This window comes from Bombina bombina, chromosome 3 (genome assembly GCF_027579735.1).
Source record: "Bombina bombina isolate aBomBom1 chromosome 3, aBomBom1.pri, whole genome shotgun sequence".
Lineage (NCBI taxonomy): Eukaryota > Metazoa > Chordata > Amphibia > Anura > Bombinatoridae > Bombina > Bombina bombina.
Genome location: NC_069501.1, coordinates 213,746,564 through 213,759,652, shown reverse-complemented (window position 1 = coordinate 213,759,652; position 13,089 = coordinate 213,746,564). Strand labels below are relative to the sequence as shown.

General features: G+C 39.7%; 1 protein-coding gene across 4 annotated transcripts in view; it reads left to right on the top strand.

Annotated features, from left to right (window-relative positions):
- ABR (ABR activator of RhoGEF and GTPase) overlaps window positions 1-11,056 on the top strand; it is a 1,041,787-nt gene extending 1,030,731 nt beyond the window's left edge. For all 4 annotated transcript variants that reach the window (XM_053706127.1, XM_053706128.1, XM_053706129.1 and 1 more), the window contains 2 exons: window positions 8,793-8,940; window positions 9,218-11,056. In XM_053706127.1, the coding sequence (XP_053562102.1) occupies window positions 8,793-8,940; window positions 9,218-9,307 (238 nt within the window). In that variant the 3' untranslated portion in view covers window positions 9,308-11,056. The remainder of the gene's footprint in view (window positions 1-8,792; window positions 8,941-9,217) is intronic.
- The last annotated feature ends 2,033 nt before the right edge of the window (window positions 11,057-13,089 follow it).

Here is a 13,089-nt window from a genome sequence, read left to right as displayed (position 1 = left end):
GAGGCCTGATTGTTACAGCTAATTATTGTCATCGCCAGCAGCAGTATACAGAGTTATTAAAGTACCGTCTCTGGACTTAAAATAAGTAAAAACCAAAAGAAATCCCAGCCAAGGATTTAGAGGAAATTGTATCAAGTTTTCCATCCTTCAGGCAGGGTATATGCCAGGTCCCACATCTGCTCCTTTGGATAAAGACCAGCTATGAAAGGGAGCATATCTAGGGGAGGGGTTTGAGGCAGCAGCTGTTTTTCACATACCAGGATTGCAGTTCGTGTATGGCAGGACTTTAAAGGGGACAGCATATGTAGCCGCATAAGAACACTGTGATACAACAAGTGGCGTTCTACTTCAAAGCAGCAGGAGTGGTACTACAGCAACACTCCTATAATTTAGGTCTCATGTTTATAATTTTATGAATATGCCTAATTTCTAGCGTGCCAATGCAGGATAAATTGTTTTGGGGAGGTTTATTTAAAATGCCTATAGTTACTTTGCCCCATCCCTCTGTGATATGTGGTGACCCGCTACAAAACAAAGATATTCCCAACTTTTTATGAGTACATTTTTCCCAAATTAAATGCAAGACAACAAAATGGATCAGATTTCTTATAGTGGCTGATAATGGAAATTACTACAAGTTTATAACAACCAAGTGTGTAAATTAAACACTGAAAAAATACACCATAAATTAGTTTTTTGTATTGCACAAATATCTATCATAGTTATGCCTACAATACTGTTAAAGGGACAGTAAAAACCTTAACTTTATGTATATATATACTTTATATATAATATGTTTAGTTGTGTGTAATGAAACAATTTAATATATTTTCTGTTTTTATTTTGCCCCTTTTTAATGTAATTTAGCTTTGACAATTGAGCAATTTTTAATTCTGAGAGCTTAAATGCTTCCTGCTGACTTCTCAAGGATAACTTTGCTACATATATGTCCTTAATTGGGTTGTTTTTTTTATCAGAAAACAATTTACTTTGTTCTAACTTTATGACTATGGCTATGTTGTCTGTAACCTAAAGCCCAGATTGGCTCCTCCAGATAAAGAAAATGGTGGGTGAAGTTTGGCTATGGAAAAATAATTTGTTTTAAAACTGTTAAGACTCAGAAAATATGTTATTCTTTAGCAAAACAACATTAATGTCTTATAATTACAAGGTATTTATTGTCCCTTTATGTTTATTTATGTTTGTCTCCAAAATGTATAACTATTAGTAGTAATGTAATGTGCCAGTATAATACTTTATGTAAAATAAACATGTGGGCTTAAAAACTAACATTTTTGGAGAGCATTTGCAATTGAAGGTAACGTGCATCAGGATAGCGTGACCTCAGAGCTCTGGTTAACTGTTTTGCAAAACAAAAAAGTGTCACAAAACACATCAAAAATACATTACAAAGTATATTTACACTCATAATAACACCATCTAAATTCAGCTCTTTTGCCCCTGTTACAGAGGAAGAAGTTTCTGCCCTTATCCTCTCACCTCACTTCCTGTCCTCTCGACCCCATCCTCTCACAGCTACTCCCCTCCCTTTCTTCTACCCTTACCCCTATACTCACACACATCTTCAAGCTCTCCCTCAGCACTGGTATATTGCCCTCATCTCTTAAACACGCACTGGTCACACCTATCCTCAAAAAACCTCTCAATCCAACCTCCCCATCCAAATACTGTCCTATTTCCCTACTCCCTCTTGCCTTGAAGCTTCTTGAAAAGCTAGTATATGCACGTCTATCCCATTTCCTTACACTAAACTCACTCCTTGACCCACTGCAATCCGGATTTCGCCCCCATCACTCCACAGAGACAGCAATTGTTAAGGTTACCAATGACCTACTTACAGCAAAATCCAAAGGCCACTTCTCTCTGCTTATCCTCCTTGATCTGTCTGCAGCCTTTGATACTGTCAACCACCCTCCTTTTGCTCCAAACCCTCCAATTCTTTGGCATTTGCAACACAGAAAATTATTCCTATCTGTCTAACCATACCTTTAGTGTAGCCTTCTCTGGGGCCTCTTCTGGCCTGTTACCACTCTGTTGGGGTACCGCAAGGATCTGTTCTCCGTCCCCTTCTCTTCTCAATCTACACATCGTCATTAGGTTCCTTAATAAAGTCCCACGGGTTTCAATATAATTTCCATCTAAAGGGGAGGAGAGTCCACGGCTTCATTCATTACTGTTGGGAATTAAGATCCTGGCCACCAGGAGGAGGCAAAGACACCCCAGCCAAAGGCTTAAATACCTCCCCCACTTCCCTCATCCCCAGTCATTCTTTGCCTTTCGTCACAGGAGGATGGCTGAGAAGTGCCAAAAATCAGAGTAGTCTCTTATGGAGGGTAGTATTCTTCGCAGTGGGACTGGTGTTTTTAAGTAGTCCTGTCAGCCTCTCAGTGAGAGCCTGGGCGAAAGTTAGAGTCCGGAGATGCAGGGATCCAAAGAAGGAGGGCACGTTCCGCCCAATTCTGGACCTAAAGTGTTTAAACAAGTTTCTGAGCGTTCCGTCATTCAAAATGGAAACGATCAGATCTATCCTGCCCCTAGTTCAAGAGGGACAGTTCATGACGACTATAGACTTGAAGGACGCTTATCTTCATGTGCCAATTCACAGGGACCACTTCAAGTTCCTAAGATTTGTGTTTCTGGACCAACACTTCCAGTTTGTGGTGTTGAGACAGTGGAATGGCGATCATTCAGATCTATCACAGCAGATATCCATGGATGCTCAGACTCGGAACTCCCTCTCTTGGTGGATCCGTCCGGAGCAACTGTCCATGGGGTCATCCTTCTTGAGACCGTCCTGGGAGATTGTGACCACGGGCGCCAGTCTGGCAGGATGGGGAGCTGTTTGGGGTTCCAGGATGGCACAAGGAAAATAGTCCCGGGACCCGGGAATTCCGAGCAATCTACAATGCTCTGAAGGCATGGCCTCCTCCTGGGGTCATTCCGCTTCATCAGATTCCAGACCAACAACAATACCTCAGTGGCTTACATCAACCATCAGGGGGTACGAGGAGCTCCCTAGCAATGAGGGGGTGTCTCGGATCTTGGAGTGGGTGGAGTTCCACAGCTGCTCGCTCTCATCGATTCACATTCCAGGTGTGGACAACTGGGAAGCAGACTTCACCCCGAGGTGTTTGCGGATATTTGTCTCAGATGGGGAACGCTGGAGATAGATCTCATGGTGCCCAGACTCAATTGCAAGCTACCCCGATACGGGTCAAGCTCCAGGGATCCCCAGGCAGAGCTGATAGATGCCTTAGCGGTACCTTGGGGGTTCAGCCTAGCTTACATTTTTCCACCATTACCACTTCTACCTCGTGTAGTGGCACGCATCAAACAGGAGCGAACTTCAGCCATTCTGATTGCTCCATCGTGGCCGCAGAGGACGTGGTTTGCGGATCTGGTGGGGATGTCATCATCCTCTCTGCCGCGGAGGTAACCATGTCGCAGGAACCTGCTGGAACAGGGCCCTTTTCAACATCGGAATCTAGATTCTCTGAGGCTGACTGCGTGGAGATTGAACGCCTAGTCTTGGCCAAAAGAGGCTTTTCTAAAAGTGTGATTGATACTCTAGTTCAGGCAAGGAAGCCAGTCACTTGTCGCATCTACCATAAGGTGTGGAGGACTTACTTGTCCTGGTGTGAGAAGCATGGATATCCTTGGCACAAGGTGAAGGTATCCAGGATTCTGTCCTTTCTTCAAGACAGTTTGGAGAAGGGTCTTGCCGCAAGTTCCTTAAAGGGACAGATTTTGGCTCCCTGACATTCAATCTTTTGTTCAGGCTCTGTCTAGAATCAGGCCTGTCTTTAGACAGTCTGCTCCTCCATGGAGCCTTAACTTGGTTGGCTATTGCATCTGCACGCAGAGTATCTGAACTGGCTGTCTTGCAATGTGCGCATCCTTATCTGTTTTTTTCCTGTAGATAAGGCTGTGCTTCGCACTGGTTTGGGATTTCTTCCCAAAGTGGTGTCTAACCGTAACATCAATCAGGAAATAGTTGTTCCTTCTTTGTGTCCTAACCCTTCTTCTTCTTCTAAGGAGAGGTTACTTCAAAACCTGGATGTGGTTTGCGCCTTAAAGTTCTATCTTCAGGCTACGAAGGATTTCAGACAGTCTACATCTCTTTTTGTGGTGTATTCAGGGAAGCACAAGGGGCATAGGGCCTCTTCTACTTCTTTGTCCTTTTGGTTGAGGAGCTTGATTCGCTTGGCCTATGAGACAGCGGGACATAAGCCTCCTCCGAGGATCACAGCTCATTCAACTAGAGCTGTGGCTTTGTCTTGGGCCTTCAAGAATGAGGCCTCTATGGAGCAAATTTGTAAGGCGGCTACCTGGTCCTCCTTACACACTTTTACAAAGTTTTTCAAGTTTGACGTTTTTGCTTCTGCGGAAGCTGTTTTTGGGAGAAAGGTTTTGCAGGATGTGGTGCCCTCAGATTAGGGTCCGCCTTTACCCTCCGAGTTTCATTCAGTGTCCTCTAGTGCTTGGGTATATGTTCCCAACAGTAATGAATGAAGCCGTGGACTCTCCCTCCCTTTAGATGGAAAACATAAATTATGCTTACCTGATAATTTAATTTCCATCGAGGGGAGGAGAGTCCACGGATCTCGTCCGTAGCTCAGATGGACGGACCTAAATTTAATTCATCTTCTGGCAACATTTATACACTGATATTTCTCCTACTTTTCCTTGTTCCCTCGGCAGAATTACTGGGGGATGAGGGAAGTGGGGGAGGTATTTAAGCCTTTGGCTGGGGTGTCTTTGCCTCCTCCTGGTGGCCAGGTTCTTAATTCCCAACAGTAATGAATGAAGCTGTGGACTCTCCTCCCCTCGATGGAAATGAAATTATCAGGGAAGCATAATTTAAGTTTTTTATGCCAATGACTCCCAAATCTACCTCTCTGCACCAGACCTCTCTCCTTCCTTGCAAACCCGTGTCACTACCTGTCTTTCTCATATCTCATGTTGGATGTACTCTCACTACCTTAAGCTAAATCTCTCAAAAATTGAGCTCTTTATTTTCTACCCTTCTTCAAAAATCTCCACCCCCACTTCTTTATAACTGTTGATAACTCCATCATTACCCCTACCCCACATGCCTGATGTCTTGGGGTCACACTTGACTCAGATATTTCTTTCATTCCTCACATTCAGTCCTTGACTAAAGCCTGCCGCTTCCTCCTTAAAAACATCTCTAAAGTTAGACATTTCCTTGTACAAGACACAGATAAGATTTTAATCCACTCTCAGCCTTTCCCGCCTCGACTACTGTAACTCCATCCTCTCTGGTCTCCCTAGCTGCTGCCTAGCTCCTTTACAATCCATAATGAATGCCTCTGCCAGGCTCATCTTCCTTACACGTCGCTCTTCATCTGCTGCACCTCTCTGTAAATTACTTCACTGGCTTCCTCTTGTCTCTAGGCTTAAACACAAAATTCTCACTCTGACATACAAAGCCCTCAACTTGCACTGTTCCCCCCCTACATCTCAGACCTTGTCTCCAGATACTCTCCCTCCCGACCCCTTTGCTCTGCTAGCAATCTCCTACTCTTCTTTTCTCTTGTTACCACCTCACATTCCCGTTTACAAGACTTCTTCAGACTTGCTCCCATCTTATGGAACCCTCTGGCTCGCTCCACAAGACTCTCCCCTAGTATTGAAAGCTTCAAGCGCTCCCTAAAGACTATACTAGTCAGGGATGCATACAACCTACACTAACCTTTCCTTACTCCATTGCTATCCCCTTGAACCCCTCAGCATTTAAGCCTATGAGCCCATCTGTTTGTAGATCACCCTACAACAGTGCAACTCTCGGCAGGACCCTCTACCCATTTGATCCTTATAAATGTTATCCTGTATAGTATACTGACTTTGTTTATAGTGCTGTAGAATCTGTTGGCGCTCTACAAATACCTGATAATAATAAAAATTATTTCAAAAACAAATTATTGCACAAAAAAGTTATAAAGGCTCAAAGGCGCATTGGAGCCCGTTGCAGTCAAGTAGATGAAAACATAAAAAAGCATATTTATGCAATATTCATATTAATACTGTGTATTTACTGTAAATATTTCACATTCCAATGTTCTGCACATAGCAGAATATGTTCTAATCTAAGTATTTTTAAATATATTTTCTAATATTAATCTGTATAATATCTATACCTATATATACTTTTATATATATATATGTATAAATATATTTTGTACCGAAATACCATCAGATATATGAAGAAATATGTATTTATGAATCAATAGAGCATATTCTGCTATGTGAAGAACATTGGAATGTGAAATATTCATATTTTCTTGTCATGTTAGCGCACATTTTTAGCTCCATTGACTTTTATGGGGGAATACCTTAACGCAAAGTTAGAGTGGGAGCGTTGCAGGTTCTTACAAAAGAACCTGCATTCAGTATTTATCAAGCAGCGGTCATCAGAACAGTGCTTCCTAACCTGTTCTCCACCTCTTAGGTGGAGAATTTCAATCTCCCCAGTCTCGTCCGACTGGGGAGATTGAAAGTTCCTGAATCTGCGTAATTGGATGTGCTCCGGCAGAGGGTAGTGTTGCACATGAGCGCAAAATACCGCTTTTGTGCAATGCTGATTTCCGGCAGCGGATAGCTGCCTGCCACAGGCGAACTTGGACAGACAGGGGCGAATATGTACGCCCCTGTCCGCTCTAGCTTGATAAATCAAGCCCTAAATACCGTTACACTCGTAATTTGGTCCTAAGTAAGTACAAGAAAAAACAGTAAACTTGCTCTTTATTGATTCTTTTTTTTTTTTTTTTTTTTTTTTATAATTTTTTATTGAGGTTGTGCAAAAAATACAACATGTATGAATAACTGTAAAACAAAATGGCGATGATTTCGATTTAACAATATCTATTGACACAAGTTAAGTCAACACAATGAGTTATAATAGCTAGACGTCTGGAACCTCTATTTTATATCATAATCTATAGTAATTTCCTCATTTGACACAGGAGGTCACTCTTGGACCTAATAAAAAATATATAATCTAAAGGAGGAAAATTAGCATTAGAAGTAGTCACTCTCTGACCTAGTCATTTAATAAAAAATAGCAACTGATATTTACCTATGAGATTAACAATAGGTAATGAGAATATATAATACAAAGCTATAATATCTAGAAAGTAGAAGAGATAATAATAAAAAACCCAAAGCTTGACCCTGAACACAGTACTTAATTGGGGATATTTAATGTACCTAGATTTAGTGTGTTCTTAGTCAGCAAGTAATGTCAATCTCTTACTTATATGGATAAATCAAGATAAGCAAAGTGCTTACTAACTATGATATGGAGAGTAAACAACCCTTACATTCTTATGTAATACCTTGAGTGGGATAACCTGAGTGAATGAACGTATAATCTCTAACATGCATTTAAAAAGTACAATCAACAGAGAGTGAACAGGTGTCTTACTCAATACTGGATATGTGATAGAAGGATGTTGTGGCAGTTAAAACTTCATGTAATATGTGTAAATAGTATAATATCCATATGGTATTTGGGGCAGGGTAATATTGCGAGAGCTTTGACACAATTATATGCTTATAGTTACATAATGGAATTCAGCAAGCTTCCAAAATAGCTAGTCAGTGAAGTAATTAGCAAAGAGATTCAGGCAAGCACCCATAATTCTTAGGGAAGAGCTTTGCATATATATATATATATATATATATATATATATATATATATATATATATAGGAGTCCTGTAAGTGTCAAAAATGTTTCTCCTGGTATTGGGAAAGACAAAAATCTGGTACTAGGAATGTGTACTGAATGTTAATAGGAGGCTAGATGTGCTTGGCCGCTCAGTCCTCTAGCAGACCAATCACAGTTCTCCCATATAGCTAAAGTGCAGTACTAAACATTTAAGGGCCCTAGGGTTTCCTAACAAATAATTGTCTAGGATAAGCCATTTACTAAGTATTCAAGCTGTAGTGCATACCTCCCAATCAGATAGAGATCTTTCAAATTAGGGAATACTGGTCTAGTTTCCAACCTAATATGAATAATAGGAGCAAAATTGTCGCTCCCCACATATGTAAATTGAGACAGGTAGGGAAAATGTAGTATATATTAGTAGAACAATACTTATCCTTAACTAGTGTTAGGTGGCTTAAAATAGAAAAGTTAACAATAATAACCAGCATGCCTATATCAGCAATAAACTAACTCTGAGCACGGGAACCACCTAGTTATAGAATATAAACGTCAAGTATCCCCATGTCACTTGGCGTAAATAAATAAATAAAATAAAAAAACGCAACAATTGGTAAAAGAAAAAAAACTCTAGCCCACCCCAAGCTTCAGGTCTCATGGAGAACTGTGGTAGAAATATAAAACCAAGCACAATAGTCTCAAATAAAAGTAGTGAAGTAGAGTCCTCCAATATGAGTGTGTACTGGCCTGAGATTGTATTGTTGGAGAGCATCCGAGTATAGTCTCAGTATTCAGGTAGATAGAAGATTGCGGTCTCCTGCAACAAAGTCCCTGCAAGAACATTAAGCTGCTACTCAGTATTAGCTTAGCAGAAATCTTCTCCGCTGTCACCAGGGAGTTGCGAGCGTTTGCAATGTCCGCAAGAGTACCTGGTAGCGCCAGGGGGGTTTGTGGGTCCCAAACGCCAGCTGAAGTCTCTTTATTGATTCTAAAACAATATTAGTGTGTTCATTCATCATAATTTTGTCATATTACTTTCACTTCTTCTCAGTAATGTCTATTTCTTTAACACTTTACTAGGGTTTCAGAGAAGGAACCTATCAACAAGATGTCGCTCCATAATTTGGCAACTGTATTTGGACCAACATTACTAAGGCCATCTGAGGTGGAGAGTAAAGCTCATGTCAACCTGGCGTCGGACATTTGGTCACATGATGTCATGGCACAAGTAAGGAATGTGGCAGAGAAGAAAATTGCTTGTTCTTCTCTCACTTCAGTTTTTTTGTTATTGACTTAGAGTTCCTCCATTAGATACAAACCTTTGGTCTTAGGGGTAATTTCAGTTGAAAATAAAGTGAAATTACAAAATTCAAGGTTGATTAGTTTTGATGCAAGCTTCTTTATTCTGAGATTTTACTTTTACAATTACTTTTGTAGAACAAAAAGACGAGTATGTGTTTGTTTGCCCTTCTTCTTTGTAACAACATTCTCTATTGCTTTTCCAGGTCCAAGTTCTGCTCTACTACATGCAGCACCCTCCCATCATCTTCTCAGAGCTGAAACGAAACACTTTGTACTACTCAACGGACGTGTGATCGCACCTCTCCCTAAGCTTGGAGAAGACTAGGGAGGTTCTGCTCCTTTCTGTATATTTAAAAAAAAAAAGACATTCCAAGGTTAGAGAAGGGAAAGGACATCGGTATCTCACATCGTGGGAGCTCCCTGTTACCTGCTCTTGTGCATTTCTTGGGCCCTTTTGTACAGAATTTGAGAAGTGAAAAAAACAGCACTGTGCTCCCCATGTGACTAGTTGTATTTTGTATATTGGTGTTCAGGCATTATTTTGTGTAGACACAAGAAGCATAGGTGGAGCAGGGCTGTGGATCTGTTTTTACCATTCACACTCTTTGCTCTGTTACAATTGTATGGGAAGTTTATGAAAACATTGCAGACTTTGTCTTTTAATCTGTTGCATCCACAAACCTTGTGCTGAGGAGTACTTCATGAAAGCTGAAGTCTGAGGGTATTTACAACTTGGGGACCACAAGAGACATAGGATGGCAGCTTACCCTCAGACAGTGCTGGCATGGAATGCCTCACAGACTCTCAATGGATCTTCCGTCCTAATAATTTTAAAATATTTCCATGACATTTTCCCTTTGTTTTTCAACAATTTGCGAATCAGAGTAGTCTTTTTTTTGTTTTCCGGTGGACATGTCACTTGTGATTTGCTGCTTTAAAGGGTTCATGTGTTTATATTTATCAGTTGGGCTCTGGGGAAGTGACTCAAATCAGAAATATACTCAAAATGTTCCAACTCTGTGAGACAAGTCCGGGAATGCAGCGAATAAAAACTAACTACTTGTCACTGTACAAGAAATAAATACAGCAAAACCACTTCAATTTTAAAATAGAAAACATATGTGTTGTAAAAATAAGCCTTGCTAAAACAGACAATGCAGATAATAATATATTGGAACAAGGAATACGTTTTTTATTTTTTTTGTACAGTTTTTAGTTATTTACTAACAAGTTTTCTTTACATCATCAAAGCTTTATAGCATCCATAACTCTCAGTATAATTAATATAAACAATATAAAACTAAATTTGGCTACAAAACCTAGGGATCTGACATATCACATTTGGGATGTGATCTTAGCCAATCACGGATTTGCCTTTCATTTTCAAGAAATTTTGTCAGGTGTTGTATTCCAGAAACATGACTTTAGGTAGAACGCTAATTATTTAATTAAGCATATAATTATCTTTTATGTTGCTGCTATAAGACAGTGATGTCTGTAGCTTATTACTTACTTAAAATGTATAGAAACAACACCTTTTTCACATGAAACCACTGAAAATAAGCTTAAATTTGGCTTTGCTAAATTGATGCAGTTTTAGTATATTTCAGAAAAAAACACTTAATTGAATTATAGGATTTTAAGGTCATACCAGATATTTCCCAGTTTGTTTGTTTTTGTTTTTTAAATGAATAATGAGAAAGTCAGTTGCATAATGTAGAAGTAAGAACTATTCTCAAATTGATGTCACTATACTGTGCTGTATAAATTCCCTTTATGATTATTTAGCTATTATTACATTTGATGTTCTCTATGCCCTCAAGGGACCAAAATAGAAGAACAGCTGGTGTCTGAATGGGTTAACTAATTTAGGTGCCATATAATTTCTTTCAGTTTTGTGTCATCTCTCTTCACACTGGCTAGGATGGTATATGAGTCTCCTTCATGCCTTTTAGATGTCGGCACATGCATCACTGTAGCTGTAAGACTGCTGAAATGGGAGAAATCCATGAATAATAAAATCCTGATTTCTGTTTTGATAATAGTATTGTGCTTTTTCTAGAACTGGTCACTTCCATGCTTAGAGCATCTCAAATCCAACCACAGGTTTTGCCTATTAGGTGCAATATTAAGTGTAAACTGTGCACAAAATAGTATTTATGCATTAAAGAAAATGAGGACTTTGCATTCAGAAGAAGACTCCCAGCATGCAAGTAGTAATATTACATTATCCTTATAAATCCTTTAAAGGGATAGTAAACTAAAATGAAATCCCTCTCAAAATGTTTAATTATGTTGTTACAAAAATGTGTTTTGCTCATTTACTTTGTCTAATTTAACTCAGTAAATGCTTTTTTTTTTTTTTTTTGGTCACTATCTAATCAAAAGGCCTGACCTTGCAACATACTACATAGTAATTGCTTGATCAGACCAGGAGCTTGTTTATAACTGTCCCTAACTGGTCACAGCAAAGGAGATAAACATACACAAGAGGATTTCCAAGAAGTATGTTGCTGGACTGCAAAACAAATAAGTTTCAAATTCTTTTAAAATATGTATTTTGTTATTAAGTCCTTGCAATTGTTATATATGCTATGCATATATTAAATCTGACTTTAAGGTCACCTTTGGGATTCTTCCTTTGAAAAATTGCTCTGGCTACTAGAGAGATCTGCTACATATTGCATATCAATGAGTTCCAGCAGTCATGGTGTCTAACGGGACGTGTTACTCAATATACATTATCATTTAACCTTGTTTCAGCTGTAAGAAAGAGTTTCATGATATATACATTAGTATTTATTTTAAAGGGACAGTATACACCAATTTTCATATAACTGCATGTAATAGACGCTATAAAGAATAAGATGCACAGATACTGATATAAAAATCCAGTATAAAACCATTTAAAAACGTACTTAGAAGCTCCCAGTTTAGCTCGGTTGGAATGGTTAGCCGGAACACCCACTGCAAGTAGGAAATAGCGGACACTCCCCCTTCCTCTGCATATGAAAAGACTGTTTACACAAACAGGAGCAAGCTGGAGGAGGTATACATCAGTAAACTTTGGGGCTTGGTTAGGAGTGAAAATCAGTGCAATGTTATTTAAAAATAAGCAAAACTATATTTCTTTCCTAAGATATGGAAAGTCCACAACGTCATTCAATTAATAGTGGGAATATCACTCTTGGTCAGCAGGAGGAGGCAAGAAGCACCACAGCAAAGTTGTTAAGTGTCACTCCCCTTCCCATAATGCCCAGTCATTCTCTTTGCCTCTGTCAATGGAGGAGGTGAAGTTTGGTGTCTGAAGAAATTAATTCCTTTTTCGGGTACTTTTCCCTGCAAGCAAGGATTTGGGTTTAGCTGAGTCCACGTCAATCTCTTCAGTAGAGTAGTGGTGGCTTTTAAGCAGTTAGGAAGTTGTGAGGTAGTCCTTGCTTTGTTTCCTAACACATTGTTGCCCATAGTACAGAAAGCCAGAGTTGGTTACTCTGTTCTTTCTTTTTCTACAGGTCTCTTTAAGGAGTATGTGTCCTTTGACACCTTGTGAGCTGTCTTCCTGCCTTACAGCTAGGCTGCAGGTAAGTGCTTTTGTCTTCTAGGTCTTGGAGACTTGCTGTGATATACCTTTAAGGTATATCCCCGCCCAGGTACAGGAACCTCTCTATATAAGGAGGTTTGGTACATACCATCATTGCCTGAAAATTGAAGCAGTCAAAGAGAGCTTATTTTTGACTGGATTACGTTTTTTGGTCAGAGAAAATTTATCTTACTACAGCTTTCATGTTAATACCTTTATGGAGGTTATCCTACCTGTTTTCAGTATTACTCGAGTTTATCTGAGCATACAGTTAACCGTTCTCCGCTTACCTTGTCTCTAACATCTATTGCTAATTCTATTCCAACCAAAGAGCCGCCTGATCTACTTTCTCTGCGAGACCGGAAGTCGCACTCGCGCTGCAGCACCGCAACAGCCAGGTACGCTTCTCCCCTGCTCTGCTCAACACCGGACGCCATCCTAAACTAAAGCTTAAAGGTAATATAATAATACTTTAGTATTGCCTTCACCTCTTAC